The sequence below is a fragment of the Bombina bombina genome, chromosome 1 (genome assembly GCF_027579735.1).
Source record: "Bombina bombina isolate aBomBom1 chromosome 1, aBomBom1.pri, whole genome shotgun sequence".
Classification (NCBI taxonomy): domain Eukaryota; kingdom Metazoa; phylum Chordata; class Amphibia; order Anura; family Bombinatoridae; genus Bombina; species Bombina bombina.
The window spans coordinates 1,255,094,628-1,255,114,802 of record NC_069499.1 but is presented as its reverse complement, the minus strand read 5'-3'; the positions used below and the strand labels follow the sequence as shown (position 1 = coordinate 1,255,114,802).

The 20,175-nt window shown below is 37.2% G+C and overlaps 1 protein-coding gene across 1 annotated transcript in view; it reads right to left on the bottom strand.

The window, feature by feature from the left end:
* ATP2C2 (ATPase secretory pathway Ca2+ transporting 2) overlaps positions 1 to 20,175 on the bottom strand; it is a 337,340-nt gene that overhangs the window by 3,830 nt on the left and 313,335 nt on the right. Inside the window, exons 24-27 of the mRNA XM_053719160.1 lie at positions 16,934 to 17,050; positions 16,201 to 16,348; positions 14,640 to 14,735; positions 10,991 to 11,132 (exon numbers count right to left, since the gene is read on the bottom strand). Coding sequence (XP_053575135.1) covers positions 10,991 to 11,132; positions 14,640 to 14,735; positions 16,201 to 16,348; positions 16,934 to 17,050 — 503 coding nt within the window. The remainder of the gene's footprint in view (positions 1 to 10,990; positions 11,133 to 14,639; positions 14,736 to 16,200; positions 16,349 to 16,933; positions 17,051 to 20,175) is intronic.

Below are 20,175 nucleotides of genomic sequence, written 5' to 3'. Positions count from 1 at the left end.
TCTCCCATGGCCCCGGCCGCTGACCACCAGAGAGGAGACCGCTACATTGCTGGGTAGTCACATGTAATTAAAGGCTGTATGTTGAGAATGTCACATCTATATCATGTATGGCTTAGTAGGTAAATGCAGCGAATATCAATAGAGTTAACCTAAAGATCGTTATCCAACCTACTGCTTTACTCCAAAGTCTTTAACCAAAACAGAAAATACACCATTAACTATATTACATTTAACAGAACACCGACTTAGTGGCTGAAAGTACTCTTCCCACATTAACATAGCCTATTTCTTATCATTAGTGGTAGGGAGTTCATATCATGAAAACATTGTTAACCCCAGGACTTAGCCCTCAGGAAGCGCTGTATCTTACTCGTATTGTAAGCATCTCTATGGAAAGGGTTAATATGGCAGGCTGTGAGTAAGAGTGGTATCACATCCAAATCTGCTATAGTCCCTTCAACCAAACTCGTGCACCACTTGTCAGTCTTTCCCAAGTAAAGGGCCTCAGGGTGATAGATTCTGTCAATGAAGAAAACGACCAGATCGTTTTTACATAGCGGGAAACCTTCATGTTGTTTATTCGTGGCAGTCCAGGAGTCCACCCCCGCCTCCATTCCCGCCATGTGTGCAGCTAAATATTTTCCCATCTGTTAAAGTTCTCTTCGTGTGTCAGCATATATCTTGTTGGCCGTGTCACTTGTAAGGCACCCTTTATCTAAAGCAATTGTCGGGTCTCTATAAGAGGCTTCCAGTGTTGTGCCACTTTGCATTAATGTGGGTAACATCTCAGGTCTGCTCTGAGTAAAAAGATTCTGATTGCTGTGTGTCTGTGGTTATACCCGTCTCCTCCTCTGTAGGCTTTATCTCTGTGTCTGTAGTGCCAATCCGACTGATCAGAAAGTCATATGGAGCGCTGGCTATGAGTCGCTGACAGAGGTTTTCAAACCGGAACATGATGCACTCTAAGCTGTCATTTAGGTCTTGTTGTGTTGCGGTAGCCATTTTAGGTGCAAGTTTTACAGGGATTCTAGAGTTAAATCTCCTTACCAAGTCGTAGCTCCGTTACCAGTGCCCCCTCTTACAAGAAAGTTATATGCAGAGAATCTAAGCAGGTCTGGCAATGGCGAGAACCCTCGATTGCTCGAGGGGGGTGACGTTGCCTATGTGTGAGCCATCGCTCTAGGCCTTCTTGTCCGTTGCTGGGCTCCGACTTCACTTATACAGTGCGATCCTTCAATATGTAAGACTCTGCTGAGCAGTGAAGTCTTATGGAATAAAAGTTAAGTTTTTGCTCTATAAAATCCCTCTTGTAATCGGCGGATTAGGAGTGTTCAGTTGGAGCTCAGTAAAAATCCGACCATGCAAGATCGCTGTTCGGACACGCCCCCCACTAAAATAAATATTTTAACCCCTAATCTGCTGAACCAGACATCGACGCCACTATAATAAACATATTAACCCCTAAACCGCCGCACTCCCGCCTTGCAAACATTAGTTAAATATTATTAACCCCTAATCTGCCGGCCCTAACATCGCCGACAACTACCTACATTTATTAACCCCTAATCTGCCACCCCCAACGTCGCCACCACTATATTAAATGTATTAACCCCTAAACCTAAGTCTAACCCTAACACCCCCTAACTTAAATATAATTACAATAAATCTAAATAAAATTAACTAAATTATTCCTATTTAAAACTAAATACTTACCTATAAAATAAACCCTTAGCTAGCTACAATATAACTAATAGTTACATTGTAGCTAGCTTAGGGTTTATTTTTATTTTACAGGCAACATTGTATTTATTTTAACTAGGTACAATAGTTATTAAATAGTTATTAACTATTTAATAACTACCTAGTTAAAATAAAGACAAATTTTATTTAATTGTAATTAATTGTATTTAATTTTGGTAATTAATTTAATTGTAGTGTAGTGTTAGGTGTAATTGTAACTTAGGTTAGGTTTTATTTTACAGGTAAATTTGTCTTTATTTTAACTAGGTAGTTATTAAATAGTTAATAACTATTTAATAACTATTGTACCTAGTTAAAATAAATACAAAGTTGCCTGTAAAATAAATATAAACCCTAAGCTAGATACAATGTAACTATTAGTTATATTGTAGCTAGCTTAGGGTTTATTTTATAGGTATTTAGTTTTAAATAGGAATTATTTAGTTAATTGTAGTAATTTTATTTAGATTTATTTTAATTATATTTAAGTTAGGGGGTGTTAGGGTTAGACTTAGGTTTAGGGGTTAATAACTTTATTATAGTGGCGACGACGTTGGGGGCGGCAGATTAGGGGTTAATAAATGTAGGTAGGTGGCGGTGACATTGGGGGCGGCAGAGTAGGGGTTAATAAATATAATGTAGTTGTCGGCGATGTTGGGGACGGCAGATTAGGGGTTCATAAGTATAATGTAGGTGGCGGAGGTGTCCGGAGCGTCAGATTAGGGGTTAATAATATAATGCAGGTGGCGGCGATGTCGGGGGCGGTAGATTAGAGGTTAATAAGTGTAAGATTAGGGGTGTTTAGACTCGGGGTTCATGTTAGGGTTTTAGGTGTAGACATAAAATGTGTTTCCCCATAGGAATCAATGGGGCTGCGTCAGGAGCTTTACGCTGCTTTTTTTGCAGGTGTTAGTTTTTTTTTCAGACGGCTCTCCCCCATTGATTCTTATGGGGAAATCGTGCACAAGCACGTTTTAGCAGCTCAACGCTAACGTAAGCAGTGCTGGTATTGAGGTGAGATGTGGAGCTAAATTTTGCTCTTCGCTCACTTTTTTGCGGCTAACGCCGGGTTTGTAAAAGTGAGCAGTGAGCATAAACTGCTTATTAACACCACACCCCTGTTAACGCAAAACTCGTAATCTAGATGAAAATGTTTTAAAAGTATTTAGAGTGGCATTTTGGTACCTGTTAACTTTCTCAGAACAGATATGTCATTTATTCTGGACATTTAAAAGGATATTAAAGGGCCATAATACCCAAATGTTTAAACACTTGAAAGTGATGCAGCATAGCTGTAAAAAGCTGATTAGAAAATATCACCTGAACATCTCTATGTAAAAAAGAAAGATATTTTACCTCAAAAGTTCCTCAGTAGCCACCTCCCATTGTAAAGGATTTCTAAGCAGCATTTTAGTGTGTTTGTCCTGGGACATCTGAAGGGACTAGCATCGTGCACTCTCATATTATTTCACCAATCAGGTAAAGGAAGCTTACTATGAAATCTCATGAGAGTTAAGTCAAATCTCATGAGATCACAGTAAGAGTTCATGACCTCAGCACTGCTGATGCTGATTGGCTGCTGTTCATTTCTTCATTTTTTTTAATTTTTTTACCTGCAGCTGGGAGCAGCTGAGTATAACTTTTTCACAGAAATTACTCTGCTGAGCTGAGGAGATTGTGAGGTAAAATATCTTCCTTTTTTACATAGAGATGCTCAGGTGATATTTTCCTGTCAGCTTTTTACAGTTATACTGCATCAGTTTCAAGTGATTTAGCATATGAGTATTATGTCCCTTTAAGGATAATAAACAGTATGAGACTGTAATACAAAATACTGTATATTTAACAAGAAATAAGGCAATGCAAACAGTACTCATAAAACACCTAAAGGGACACTGTACCCAAATTTTTTCTTTTGTAATTCAGAAAGAGCATGCAATTTTAAGCAACTTTCTAATTTACTCCTATTAGCAATTTTTCATCGTTCTCTTGCTATCATTATTTGAAAAAGAAGGCATCTAAGCTTTTTTTTGGTTTCAGTACTCTGGACAGCACTTTTTTATTGGTGGATGAATTTATCCACCAATCAGTAAGGACAACCCAGGTTGTTCACCAAAAATGGGCCGTCATCTAAACTTACATTCTTGCATTTCAAATAAAGATACCAAGAGAATGAAGAAAATGTGATAATAGGAGTAAATTAGAAAGTTGATTAAAATGTCATGCTCTATCTGAATCACGAAAGAAATTTTTTGGGTACAGTGTCCCTTTAACTACATAAAATGCTGATACAGTCCATCCAAAGCACTTAGTGTAAAAACACGCTCCATATAAAGTTCAGTGGGACTGTAATAGCCATCGACGGATGTATGTATGACACCACTCATAGGAGAAAACAAGCGAGTTTGAATGCCTCACCACATATAGCAGTAGCATTCCTGTAAATCCATAGATGAAGGCGTGTGCGCCAGGTGTAAACAAACTGCTTGTGTGGCACTACAGCAATAAAAGCGGTCAAGCAAAAGGTATCCTGTATATGTTACTTATTCCACCGCTTCATACCATTCTTCTCAGGAACCGACAAGGCATTGAGCAATACACACGCTTTTCCACTTTGTCTCCTTAAATATGTCAACGGATTCCACCTCCGGGCCATAGGATTAGCTTGTTTCAAATGTGCCGGTAAAAGGAGCGACAGACATGACGCGTTTCGCCCCTCCCCTTTGTGGGCTAACTTCAGGGCTTCGTCAGATGCAGTTTGTTGTTAGATCCAGCCTTTTATAGTACCTAATATCCAAATTATTTACAATGCTCCTCACAAATTTAAAGGAACAACCAGCAACACCATTCTAAATAATAAACGTTACTTTGTACATAATAACTTGTTACCATTATAAAATAGTAAATATTATAAATTAGCTGCATCCAGAATTGTGTCAAATCGGCTCTTTGGAAAGTGGCAACACTTACATATTTAATAACAAGGCACACAGTTACAGATCTGATTTTGAACATCATGAAAATTATAGAGATTCATTTATAAATTAACTTCACTTACCCAACAGTTGCCCTCTATCTCCTCACTAATATCATTCTCACCTTTGCAGTCCCCACCTCCTGTTTCTTATCCTCCCACCCATCTAGATTGTAAGTTCCCATGGGAATAGGGCCCTCAATTCCCCCTGTATTCGTTTGTAATATTTTGTCTCATATTGTATTGTTTCTTCATTGTACTATTAATCCTTGTACCCATGGGAATCTGTTGGCGCTTTATAAATAAATAATAATAGAGATCCTCCTACAGATTAATTAGATGTTATATGGGCTCAAATACGATGTATACCAGATATATATCAGTATTACAGGAAGCACGAGAAATCAATCTTTTCATTAAGGCCATGGGGAGCTAGTTTATTTAATCTATACAGCTAGCGGGATTCATTTTGTAATAACAGTTTATCAACATCTCCACCACGACAATGTTGTTTTATGCGTTGTATACCAGTTACTTCATAATTGTGAAGTCTGAATTATGATGTGTTTCAAAATGTCTGGCAACAGGACTATCTTGTGCCTTTCCTTTTATATCATCCCTATGTTCCCTAACTCGTCTCGTTTCGTTTTACCAATATAATACAGTTATTATGTACAAAGTAACGTTTATTATTTAGAATGGTGTTGCTGGTTGTTCCTTTAAATTTGTAAGGAGGTGCATTGTAAATAATTTGGATATCAGATGCTATAAAAGGCCAGATCTAACAACAAACTGCATCTGACAAAGTCCTGAAGTTAGCCCACAAAGAGGAGGGCGAAACGCGTCATGTCTGACGCTCCTTTTACCGGCACATTTGAAACAAGCTAATCCTATGGCCCAGAGGTGGAATCTGTTGACATATTCAAGAAAACAAAGTGGAAAAGTGTGAGTGTATTGCTCAATGCCTTGTCGGTTCCTGAGAAGGATGGTATGAAGTGCTGGAATAAGTAACATATACAGAATACTTGTTGCTTGATCGCTGTGATTGCTGCAGTGCCATACAAGCAATCTGTTTACACCTGACGCACGCCTTCATCTATGGATATACAGGAACGCTACTGTGGTGAAGCATTCAAACTCGCTTGTTTTCTCCTATGAGTGGTGTCATACATACATCCGTTGATGGCTATTATAGTCCCACTGAACTCTATACGGAGTGTGTTTTTACACCAAGTGCTCCAGATGGACTGTATCAGCATTGTTCAGTGTTTTATGAGTACTGTTTGCATTGCCTTATTTATTGTTAAATATACAGTATTTTTGGATCTGTGAAAAAAATATAGGTGTAATTCTGTTGAGCGTGTTTTCACACTTATGTGCTCATCTTAACCTATACCAGCTCATATTACTTAGGTTAATTTCCAGGCCTGGATTTGCTATGTTTTGGTTTTTATGTTGGATTGTGTAATTTAATCATACTGTTTCAACTTGGTGGTTTGGGTGTTGCAGACACTTGTGGAGAGAGGTAAATAAATATTTTCCTTAACTGGATCAGAGAGCTGCCTTGTCATTCCATAATAATCATATATATATATATTGGTTATTCTCTCTTTTTGACATAATTTTCAACTATTATTATTACTGCATGCACCTATTTTAGATCCTTTTTACATTAGTAGAGTGCACACATTTATATATTTTGACTAAAGTTATTAACCCCTATTCCCCTGCACCCCAACATCGCCCACACTATAATAAATCTATAAACCCCTATTCCGCCGCTCCCCGACATCGCCTCAACTAAATAAAGCTATTAACCCCTAAACCTCTGGCCTCCCACATCACTACCACTAAATAAATCTATTAACCCCTAAACCGCCAGCCCCCCACATCGCAAAATTTGAAATTAAACTATTAACCCCTACACCTACTCCTAAACCTAACCCTAACTTTAACATAATTACAATAGAGCTAAATTAAACAAAATAATACCTATTTAAAACTAAATACATAACTGTGAAATAAAACCTAAGCTAGCTACAATATAACTAGTAGTCATATTGTAGCTATTTTAGGTTTTATTTCACAGGTAAGTTTGTATTTATTTTAACTAGGTAGAATAGTTAGTAAATAGCTATTAACTATTTACTAACTACCTAGTTAAAATAAATACACAATTACCTGTGAAATAAAACCTAAGCTACCTTACACTAAAACCTAAAATTACAAAAAATAAAAAAACACAAAAATCACGGAAAAAAACTACCATTACAAAAAACAATGAAATTATCCAAAAGAATTAAAATTATTACTATTCTAATACCTTTTAAAAAAAAAAAGAAGTTAACAGCTCTTTTGCTACAAAAACAAACACCCCCTAACAGTATACAAACCCCCACCCCACAAAATAAAAATAAAGTAAAACCTAATCTAACCATTGCCCTGAAAAGGCCATTTGTATGGGCATTGCCCTTAAAAGGGCATTTAGCTCTTTTGCTGCCCAAGCCCTAATCTAAAAATAAAAACCCACCTCAAAATGAAAAAAAAAAATACATTACACAAAGTAACAAACAAATTATCAAAAATAATAAAAAATATTCCTATTCTAATACCCATTTTAAAAAAAAGGGCATTTAGCTCTTTTGCTGCCCAAACCCAAATCTAAAACAAAAACCCACCTAAAAAAACTTAAAAAAAGACTAACACTAACCTCGATGATCCAATTACAGTTTTTGAAGTCCAGCTTGAACGATCTTCATCCTGGCGGCGAAGTCCTCATCCAGGCGGTGAGAAGTCTTCATCCAGGCGGCCTCTTCTATCTTCATCCAGGCGGCGAAATCCTCATCTAGGCAGCGAGAACTCTTCATCCAGGCGGCCTCTTCTATCTTCATCCAGGCGACCTCTTCTATCTTGATCCCGGCAGCGCGGAGCGGGTCCATCCTGAAGACACCCGGCACGGAGCATCCTCTTCATACGGTCGCCACCGTACACTGAATCTTCAATGCAAGGTACGCGATTCAAGATGGTGTCCCTTGCATTCCTATTGGCTGAAAAAGTTTAATTAGCCAATAGGAATTAGAGCTACTGAAATCCTATTGGCTGTTCAAATCAGCCAGTAGGATTTAAGCAGCTCTCATTCTATTGGCTGTGTAGGGCTTAATAACTTTAGTATAGCGGTGGTGTAGGGCTTAATAACTTTAGTATAGTGGGGGCGATGTGGGCGGATGGCAGATTAGGGGTTCATTATATTTAAATAGTGTTTGCAATGCGGGAGGGAGGCGGTTTAGGTGTTAATATGTTTATTATAGTGGTGACGATGTCGGAGAGCGGCAGATAGGGGTTAATATTTTTTTAGTGGCACAATATGGGGAGCGGCAGATTAGGGGTTAATAAATTTAATATATTGACTGTGATGCGGGAGGGCCTCGGTTTTCTGGGTTAACAGGTAGTTTATGGGTGTTTAGTTATGAGTTTTATGTAATTTTTTGCGTAAAACTCATAACTACTGCTTTCAGATGACGGTACAGATCTTGTTGTTTTAGGCTGTAATGCAGGTTTTTTAGCCTCACCGCAAAACTCGTAATGGCAGTGCTATGGGAATCCCATGAAAAAACGTCATTTTTCCGAGTGCGGTACTGACGTTGCGGTACAGGCCAAAAGGCTTGCGGTAAAGCTATACAGGCAAGACTTGTAATGGCTGCTGTTTTAAAGCTGAAAATGCCATACTTTCAGTATTAAAAGACTAATGCACAACTCGTAATCTAGCTGTGTGTGCACAATTCTTCATTCTGTTTCACCAAGTATAGAGTATTGAAAATGTATTATATTGATATGAAGGTTACGTCTTCACCAAGCACAGCTGTAGTAGTCAGTCAGCCAATGAGTATACAGATATGTCATTTCAGTACACACATGCATATGATATTGGTTTAAGTTCAAACAGCTTTTAGATAACCTTTTTATATTACAATATTTTTTATTTAACCCTTTAATTACAGAGTGCAGATAAATGGCTACATGACTGAACAGTTAAACTAACTATTTTTATAGCCATCCATTCACCAAAGAAATATAAAGCAAAAAACAGCATAACCCCCCCTCCAAAAAATGAAATCAATAAAAAATGTTTTCCTTTGAATACCAAGCACAGAAGGTCCAGTGTAGATTAGAAGCTGTTTCGTCCATATCAGGTCAATAACTGACAGTATAATGCATATTAGTGAGCTCATTTTTGTATTTTAGAATCTCTGGTTCACACTGATATGAATAATGTTTCTGTTTTTTCTAATGCAAATATGCATTTATCGTACAAATTCACTGTTTCTACACTGTGCTTTCAAATAGAAGATAAAAACTTCCAAAATCGATGTTTTTAAGTAAATTGACAAACTCATGAGCAGAGCTAAATGTAGGAGGTTAATCTGCACCTCAAGGGAGAGACCACACATGAGACACACATAAAAGTTATTGTAACACGAGCTATTAGTGGTGGGTTAGTAGCAATATTACTCACGAGGTGAAGAGAAAAAGATAATAATTTTCATAAGTTAGCGCACATTGCAACACTTCCTACCAAATGCCACTTGCTGCAATTGTAAAACTTAATGGATATATGTTGTGAAGTGGCTGCTTTCATATTTCTTCTAAACCTTCCTTATACCTTTATATGACTAAACCTTAGTCATAGCAGAACAAGCTGAAAAGGTGGGGGTGAGCTCATAGGCCATAAGAGAGAAATGAATCTCAGAATATTGTCAGTTTATTGAACTAGAAAGGGGAACCCAAAAGCATTCCTTCTTGTTCCAAATTGCCCTCATGATAATTTAGAGCTTTTAGAAGCCTGTAAAGAATAGCCAACAACTTAAGCAAATTTAAATTACAGTAGATGGCTGAAAAGGATGCTTGGAATAGGAGCTTGAAGAATTAACTATCAAAACATTAAGATACATAGCTATCTTTCACAAAAGCAAAGCTAAAAGATAGATCTAAACATTCAGACTGTTGCTATTGATGTCATATTTATGGCATCCTGATAGGGAACATTCACAATTTCGCAAAAATGTAACTGTGAAAGGCCTTAGCTGAATTTGGTTTGTAAATCTAAAACAAAGAAAACAACTTTATACAATAACCCTTATTTAGAATAAATAATTCAGTGCAAATTATTTCAGTAATTTGCAATGCAAAAGACTGTAAAACAGTAGACTGGGAAACTAGGGAATTAATCAGAAGAATCTAATCTCCACCTACTACAAAAAATATTACTTTTGAAGTTGGCGGCCGGAGTGTGGGGTATTAGAATGGCCCGGATAGATTAAAAAGTACGTTAAAGCGCATCTTCATTAGAAGTGATCAGTTAAAGTCCATCTAAAATATCACTAACATTCAGGATCTGATTATAAAAAGTGGAAAGTTTACGATCCTTTAAAGTGCGGAAGAAGGATAAGCTTGCTTCAATACTGAAACATCTATAAATGTATTTAAAACCACTTGATTTATTTGATACAAGTTTGCCCTCTTTAAAAAATACTTTATGAAGTTAAAAAATATATTTGATGTGCTACAGAGAGATTATAATTATTTGAAGGGCACTGCTAGATTCCAAAAAATATCTGGGGCTAGAAAATATAGAATACTTCATATATAACGGTTATGTAATTTTTCTACACACAGATAACTAGATGCTGTGTAATTTTACATAAATGAAACAGTTATACAGCTGGCAGATGCACTCAATGACAGAACCAGTAATCAGTGTTTGCGCAAAGGTAGCTGTACGCAGAAACAGGTTTGTACACATTGTATGTGCATTTATAACACTAGGAAATAATGTTTCAAATTTCTAGTCGGGCAGGACTGGAAACTTTATTTATACAACACAAAACCCCCAATGGAGTAAAAGATCCCGGCTGCCATTGTATTTATTGTTGGTTGGTTTGTTTGTTTATTTACAAATAATGCAATGTCCAAACATGCTCATTGATGTTGCTGATAGAACGTTTTAGAAAAGTCTTGACCCTTGTTATGTGAATAGTCAGTGGAAGGATGGCTGCTGTTTATAGACGTATAGAGGGCACACAATGTAGAGGGCAGATTAGTATTACACAAAGCAAATAATATACTTTTGTAGGTTTATGTAGAACATGCCAGCAAACATAACCAAATTGCAAACATGGAATGAGGCAGAATGCTTAGCTAATGATTATGTTTAGTAGATTGCGCTATATTAACCTTTTATCTCACTTATATTATTATATAAACATATGTTAGACTTACCTACTACATGGAGATTCTGGGTCAGGAACACTTTCTGTAAAGGAGGGATGTAGATTACAGCCATTTGTCCCAGGATGGATCCCACTACAGAATACCAGAACATACGGTTCTTGAAAATACCAATTTCAAATATAGTTTTATTCTGAAATAAAGACACAATATTGAAAGCTGAGTATTGTTAATACTTTGGTTGCTCACAACAAAGCACATTTTAATGTACAACTTTTTCTCTAATTAATTATTTTATCACTACTATCTACCTGTTCTATAAATACTACACTATGGAGCCGATTTATCAAGGGCCGATTGGCCCCTGATGCCCTTGTTTCTGCGCGAGCCTTCAGGCTCCCCGAAAACAGCAGTTATGAAGCAGCGGTCTTAAGACAGCTGCTCCTTAACTGGTCCACTGCCTCTGAGGCTGCGCACATCAATCCGCCCAACCCTATACGATCGAGTTGATTGACACCCCCTGCTAGATTGGCCGCAAATCTGCAGGGGGCAGCATTGCATAAGCAGTTTACCAGAACTGCTTGTGCAATGTTAAATGCCGACAGCGTATGCTGTCGACATTCAGCGATGTCTGTTGGACATGATACGCTACAGCGTATCATGTCGGACAGACATTGATAAATCGGCCCCAAAGGCTTTTTGGTAACTATGGGGTTGCTCACAACACAATCCTTTAAGAAAGTTTATCTAATGATTTTTCTATAAAATTCACTATTAAAGTCAATGGAGATTTTGTAGATACAGTATTTGACAAGATTTTCTAAAAAATTGTGATCGACCATCATATGTTTCACCCCTGCCATGGGGTTAAAAGCAGAGTTAAACTTGCTCACTAGGATACAGGGTCTGATTGGTCGTTTTTTTGATGTATGTCACTCCTGATTGGTTAATTGACTATGTCCTGCTCAGGAACTGCACTGTACTGTTACTTGTGAGTACAGTCCCTTTGCAGAGGATAAACACATAGTTACTGGTGAGCATTTGTGTATCAATAAAACGATCTAAGGATTACAAGTTGCACGTTAACAGTTACGCACAAGCGATAAGGGGTTTATAATGGGTGTTTGTGCACGTCAGCTTTTCCACTCATATTACAAGTTGAAAGTAAAGACGATTGCTTGAGCGCAATTTATGCTAGAACGATTACCGCATCTTCAGAGCTCTGATTAACTGTTTTGCAAAACAAAAAAGTGTCACAAAACACATTAAAAATACATTAAAAAGTACAGTTACACTCATAACAACACTATTTAATAAAAATTATTAAAACATATATTGCACAAAAATGTGATAAGGGCTCAAAGATATGAGGTCTCAGGTGTAAAATAAAAAGGCAGGCAAAGGGCTTTAACATGAGATACATACCTATACATGTCATGATATATATGTATATATGTGTGTACATATGTATTTATTTATATGTGTATATATGTATTTAAAGACATATATATATATATATATAAATACTATAGAGGTAGGTACACTCAAGTGTTACTACTACTACAGATAGAGTTGCGCACACTCACAATAGATAATACTTTTAAAAAAATTGAATGTATAGGAATACGATTTTTTAACCAACATATATTCAATAATTGCTGAATAATGCAAAATAAAAAGACAACATATGATAAAAATAAAATGATTGAAAAATAAAAAATGAGAATATAAAAGAGTCTTATCCTTCTGTTAGGTTGAAGTATATCAAAGAAAGGTGTTCAGTGCTGCTCGTCCAAAAAAAGACTCAAGGTTCAGGTTGAGTGGTACAGCTGCAGCAATCTAAAAAGACAAGCGCACAAAAACACCTCTCATAGTGCAAATCAGTTTAATAAAGACAAACACATACAAAACAAATAACCCCTAGGGTATTCCCTACTCACAGAGGTAACCTCAATCGTATGAGGTAAGAAAGGGCAGATGGATATCAAAGTGTCCCCACTTGTTGCACAGACGATATCACCAGAGGTTCTTCAATGCAATATAATTCCAGTTGATCCAAATGTCCTTATTGGAAAACACGGCCAATCCTTTCAATGGTAAGCCCACCTTACGTCACTTGCATCATACACGCTGAGCTGAGTCCTGTGTAAGTTTGCAGTTACTCACAGCGTATCTACAGTACATTTACAGCGGCACTTCTAATAACAGTGGACTTTGTGAATAAAGAGCTTACCATTGAAAGGATTGGCCGTGTGTTCCAATAAGGACATTTGGATCAACTGGAATTATATTGAATTGAAGAACCTCTGGTGATATCGTCTGTGCAACAAGTGGGGACACTTTGATATCCATCTGCCCTTTCTTACCTCATACGATTAAGGTTACCTCTGTGAGTAGGGAATACCCTAGGGGTTATTTGTTTTGTATGTGTTTGTCTTTATTAAACTGATTTGCACTATGAGAGGTGTTTTTGTGCACTTGTCTTTTTAGATTGCTGCAGCATATATATATATATATATATATATATATATATATATATACACACACATATTAACACAAATACAAATGTATATGCAGATGAAAACATAAAAAAATATTTATGCAATATTCGTATTTAATAAAGTGCTATACTGTGCATTTACTGTAAATATTTCACATTCCAATGTTCTGCACATAGCAGAAATGTTCTAAGTATTTCTAAATAGATATTCTTATATATATATATATATATATATATATATATATATCTGTATATATCTATACCTAAATATATATATATATGCATAGTTATAGATACATATTGTACACACATATTGTGCCAAAATACCATCAGATATATGTAGAAATATGTATTTCTGAATAAATAGAACATATTCTTCTATGTGAAGAACATTGTAATCTGAGATATTCATATTTTCATGTCAGGTTAGTGCACTTGAGATTATGCGATCGGGTTTAAGCATGAGTAGGGTGTTACCTTTTTTTCCACTTTTTTTTGCTCCATTGACTTCTGTGGGGGAATAGGTTATCAACTATTCTATATTCTAAGTTCAGCTTTTTACGTGCAACCCGATGTGTGCAAAAGGCTTACTTCTAGTGGAGTAAACGCTTGAGCGGGAGTGTTAAATATCGCTCCACTTGTAATCTGACCCTTAGGGCCTGATATTCAAAACCTCGCCCCTCAGGTGAGATATTCTAATTAGTCTCATCAGTACGGTGAGGCCCTTAAAATTTTTTTAGAAACACAAATTTTATCTTCAGAAATGTTTATGTTGTTATGCAGTGTTCTTTATATGAAACGCTGTAAAGCTGTACTCATCTATACTTGCTTGAGTATTGCTCTGTATTTTCTTCCATAATATGGAACACAGCTGGGCTTTATTAATAATAAGAATATGAGAAATTGTAATTCCAGTGGATGCTAAAATAATAATCAAGTGTTTCTGCAAAAAATGATACTGGTGTCTCACTAGCTGTGGAAATGTTGTGTTATACTTATGTGAGCTTAGGATCAGCATAGTTTCCATTAGGAACATCTCCTGTACTTTAAATGGGCAAAACTGCAAAGTTAATTTATTTGTGCTACTTAGGAAGCAGTGATTGAAATGTGGTGAGCTGCTGGGATAATCTAAGCAAAACTCATATACAGACAACATTTTATAAATCTTGGTAGTATCATACAATACAGGAAGGGACTTACCAGAGACCTACAGGCCAAAGCGTTAAACATATCAAAAAACACAAAACAGGTGAAAGTCATTGTCGTAGTTCTAGGAGTTACTTTTCCATCTGGAATCTGTGAACAACAATAAAATATATTATTTAAACAAACAGTTTGCAAGGTTTCTACCACTATGCACTTTACATGGATCAATCTAGAAGTAGCACCCACACAGACAAAAATCTGACCAATTTATGGGGGAAGAAACAAAACCCTCAAATGTCACCCTTTAGAAATTTGTAATTTGCAATTAATCACAAAGGCAACATCAAGTTAAGAGGCTTAGTCCTACCAAGAATAAGACATTTTTTAAATTTATTATTAATAATAATAATAATAATAATAATAAATTAGATTTCTCCCTTTCTTGGGTAATCCATTCACCAACAAGGAGCTACCAAAGCAATAAAATCCAGTTAGACAAGAAGAAAAAACATCATAATGAGGAATTCATGGAAATGAATTAGAAACATAATTAACAGACAAAATTACTTTTCTATCAAATTGAGAATCAACAACATCTCTGACATCCAAATTATAAGATTTCTGTAATTTTTTGGAGAGAATTTCAAGATCCAAATCTGTCAAAAAGTATTCCTGGGGTGCACAATAGTTCCCTATAATATGAGCACCTACTTAAAGAGATAAGGAACCCAAAAATGTTATTTTTTTGATTCAGAGCATACAATTTAAAAAATAAATCCAATTTACTTCTATTATCAAATTTGCTTTGTTCCCATGGTATTCTTTGTTGAAGAGATGCCTAGATAGGTGTCTGCACCACTGCATGGCAGGAAGTAGTGCTGCAGATACGTGCACGCTCCTGAGCTTACGTCCCTGATTTTTAACAAAAGATACCAAGAGAACGAAGAAAATTTGATAACAGAAGTAAATTTAGAAAGTTGTTTAAAATTGCATGCTATGAATCAGGAAAAAAAGATTTTGGGTTTCATGTCCCTTTAAACAAAATAGACAAAGATGAAGAATAAAATTGATTCTGTACTGTTTTTTTCTTTCCTTGTTGTCATCACCAGGCAGTGCGTCTGCTCATCAGTGTAAAAGGGGACACAGCTGTCACAAGTTCTCTTTAACCCTAACCATGGTGTTGCCATTCACCAGTCCTGAGAAGGGTGATTGGTGATATTTTTGAAGAATGTGGTCATGATGCCAGATCTTGACCTTATGAGAACAATATTATCACAGACAATAGTCACATTTTAATAGAAGTGTCTGATACCATAACAATGGAAGAAAGAAAGGGCAAGAACGTGATGAACAGATAGAAAAAATAATATTTAAATAAAGAAGAAATACGCAAATTAATTTTGAATCTTACTTTGTCATATATTTCTCTTATAAACAAAACAATTAAACTACTGGCATATGAGGAACCACATTTATTTTGGTTAAAAGGGTTTTTATTAAGAAAAAGGTTGTGAATCTGTGGTGTGCATTTGGTATACATTCTCCCTATATTCTGTCATTGTTGATTACAATCGATTTCTATTAGAAATAACTAGATATAATTAAGAGCTGTCACCTCTTTCCAGAAGACAAATAATGTGCCACTGATGATGATGGCCGCAGAAAGTAAAATCTTCAGGATTAGTGCTTTGCTGAGAATGGCCTCTTTGGCATTCCTGGGAGGTTGTTTGATAGCGTCTTTGTCTACTGGTTCCACTCCCAAACTGAAAGAAAAGAAAGATAAAAACAGATAAAAATGTTATACAACTGTACTGACAAATACTTCTGTATCATTTATCTGATGCTTTAAGAAATCAAATAAATACATTGCTCTACTAATATATTAGAGTCACCCTTTTTTGTCAGTTATGCTATTTACATGCCTGCCTGCTTTAGACTAGCCGAAACGTTACACTTAACAGGCAAAATACTTAAAATGACTGAATTCTTATTGGTAGGCATTATACGAATGCAGTATGGAACATTACAAAGAAATAATTTAGTTGGTTGATAAGGGTAGATTACATTTAGGTTGTAAACTTTTCTACTGGCAGGAATATCAACAAACAATTCTTACAGAGTTTAATTGACGTTTTTGTTCACTCTATTGGTTGTTAAGTTTAAAACTGGATTGGGATCTCACCTTAATTTTGTCTCTTTCTAATTTTCAAACCACAAGCAATAATAATTTCCAGGCTTTTTCTAACATTGTTTACTCCATGTACATAAGTTTTTAATAATTTTCTATCATCTATCTGTAGCCCACAATAAAGCAGAATAACTCAGTAAGAAAGCAATGTTATAATTACCTCTGAGCTGGCGGCCCATCCATTATGATGTTGATCCAGAGAATCTGCATGGCATTCAGAGGATTTGGTAAGTTGAGGATGGTTGATAAGGTGATTAGACTTAAAGCAGAAATGCTCCTGTAAAAGCATCAAGTCAATTAATAACATTTTACAATGGTTGTGATTCTTACTTGGTGCTGAAATACCTAGCTTATATTTCTCCAACATTGGTGTGTCCGGTCCACGGCTTCATCCTTACTTGTGGGATATTCTCTTCCCCTACAGGAAATGGCAAAGAGAGCACCCAGCAAGAGCTGTCCATATAGCTCCCCCTCTGGCTCCGCCCCCCAGTCATTCTCTTTGCCGCTTTGAACAAGTAGCATCTCCACGGGGATGGTAAAGAGTATGTGGTGTTAGTTGTAGTTTTTTATTCTTCTATCAAGAGTTTGTTATTTTAAAATAGTGCCGGTTTGTACTATTTACTCTAAAACAGAAAAGGATGAAGAGTTCTGTTTAAAGAGGAGTATGATTTTAGCAGCAGTAACTAAAATCAATTGCTGTTCCCACGCAGGACTGTTGAGCACAGAGAACTTCAGTTGGGGGGAACAGTTTGCAGACTTTTCTGCTCAAGGTATGATCAGTCATATTTCTAACAAGACATGTTAATGGTAGAAGACTGTCATTTTTCCCTGAAGGGGTAAGTAACCCATTTTCTTAGACTCATAACAGATTAAGGCTTACAAATGGGCTATACACTGGTTGACACTATTGTGGGCTAAATCGATTGTTTTATTTCATATTTTAATGGCATTTAGAGTGTTTTGTGCACTTAAAAGCACTTTGGGAACGTTTTTTATCGCCTGGCATTGAGTTAGACGGCTATTTCAGTCAGGAAGGCCCCTTCACTCTGGTATGCAGAGGAAGGAGGCCCCGTTTTCGCGCCTCAATTGCGCAGTTTACTTTCATGGCAGTGCATGCAGCTTCATGTGAGGGGTACTGTGACATCCTAAAACAGACTCCGGAAGGTTTATTTCAGTGCTGAATAACTCTCAGGGAAGGTAAAAAGCCGCAGCAAGGCTGTGGCTGTGATTGTAGTGTACTAAAATTGTCTAATTGAACAAATAGCTCCGGTTTGCTCATTTTAAGGGTTAAAGTCTTGAAACTTGGTGTGCAATACTTTCAGGGCATTAGGACTCTGGGGTAAAATTTTTGTAAAAATCGGACATTGCCTTCATTGTTTTTCAATATAACAGTAATAAAGTGTGCCTATTTATTATTTAAAGGGACAGTAACGCTTTTCTTTAAAAACGCTTTTATTGCATTATTAGCCTGCCAAATTTTGTCTAACATGTCTATACCTTCAGATGGCTTATGTTCTGTGTGTATGAAAGCCAAGGTGGTTTCCCCAAATTAATGTTTGTGCAAATTGTGTCATAGCGTCCAAACAAAGTATGGACAGTACTGCCACATTGAATAAGATTGCCCAAGATGATTCTTCTAATGAAGGTAGTGGGGATAGTTCCTCATCCTCTCCTTCTGTGTCAACACCAGTTTTGCCCGCGCAGGCGATACCTAGTACATCTAGCGCGCCAATGCTTGTTACTATGCAACAGTTAACAGCAGTAATGGATAATTCAATAGCAAATCTGTTATCCAAACTGCCATCCTACCCTAGAAAGCGCGACAGCTCAGTTTTAAATACAGAAGATGAGCAGGTTGGAAAATTTATCAGTTATACCCTCACATCAATCTGAATTGGCAGTGAGGGAGGGCCTGTCTGAAGGGGAAATTTCTGATTCAGGAAAAGTTTCTCAGCAGGCAGACACTGATGTCGTAATATTTAAATTTAAGTTAGAACATCTCCGCGCCCTACTTAAGGAGGTCCTAACTACTCTTGATGACTGTGATTCTTTGGTAATTCCAGAGAAATTGTGCAAGATGGACAAATTCTTAGAGGTCCCAGTGCACGCTGATGCCTTTCCGATACCCAAGCGGGTGGCGGATATAGTGACTAAGGAGTGGGAAAAGCCAGGTATACCTTTTGTTCCACCTCCTATATTCAAGAAAATGTTCCCCATTGTTGACCCCAGAAGGGACGCATTGCAAACGGTTCCTAAGGTTGAGGGGGCAGTGTCAACGTTAGCTAAGCGCTCGACTATTCCTATTGAGGACAGTTGCGCTTTTAAAGATCCTATGGATAAAAAATTGGAAGGATTGCTAAAAAAGATATTTGTTCAGCAAGGCTTCCTGCTTCAACCAATCTCGTGCATTATTCCTGTCACCTCGGCAGCGTATTTTTGGTTCGAGGAACTAGAAAATTCGCTCCAAAAAGATACTCCATATGATGAAGTCATGGACAGAATTCACGCACTAAAGTTGGCTAATTCCTTTATTTTGGATGCCGCTTTCCAATTGGCTAAGTTAGCGGCGAAAAATTCAGGTTTTGCAATAGTGGCGCGCAGAGCGCTTTGGCTAAAATCCTGGTCGGCGGATGTGTCGTCCAAGAATAAATTGCTTAATATTCCTTTCAAGGGTAAGACCCTTTTCGGGCCGGAATTGAAAGAGATTATTTCAGACATTACTGGTGGGAAGGGACATGCCCTCCCACAGGATAGGCCTTTCAAGGCTAAGAATAAATCTAATTTTCGTTCCTTTCGCAATTTCAGGAACGGACCGAATCCTAACTCTGCGGCCTCCAGACAAGAAGGCAACTCTTCCCAGCCTAAGCCAGCATGGAAACCATGGCAAGGCTGGAACAAGGGTAAACAGGCCAAGAAGCCTGCTGCTGCTACCAAGACAGCATGAAGGGGTGGCCCCCGATCCGGGACCGGATCTAGTAGGGGGCAGACTTTCTCTCTTCGCTCAGGCTTGGGCAAGAGACGTTCAGGATCCCTGGGCACTAGAAATAGTCTCTCAGGGGTATCTTCTAGAGTTCAAGGAACTTCCTCCAAGAGGAAGGTTCCACATGTCTCGCTTATCTTCAGACCAGATAAAGAGACAGGCATTCTTACATTGCGTAGGAGACCTATTAAAAATGGGAGTGATAAACCCAGTTCCAACAGTGGAACAAGGTCTGGGTTTTTACTCAAACCTGTTTGTAGTTCCCAAAAAAGAGGGAACTTTCAGGCCAATTCTGGATCTAAAAAATCATCAGTTCCTGAGGTTCGCCTTCATGGACAAACATTACCAGTTCGTGGCTCTTCCGTTCGGTTTAGCCACTGCTCCCAGAATCTTCAAAATTCCTCAGAGTTCCATCATTCAAA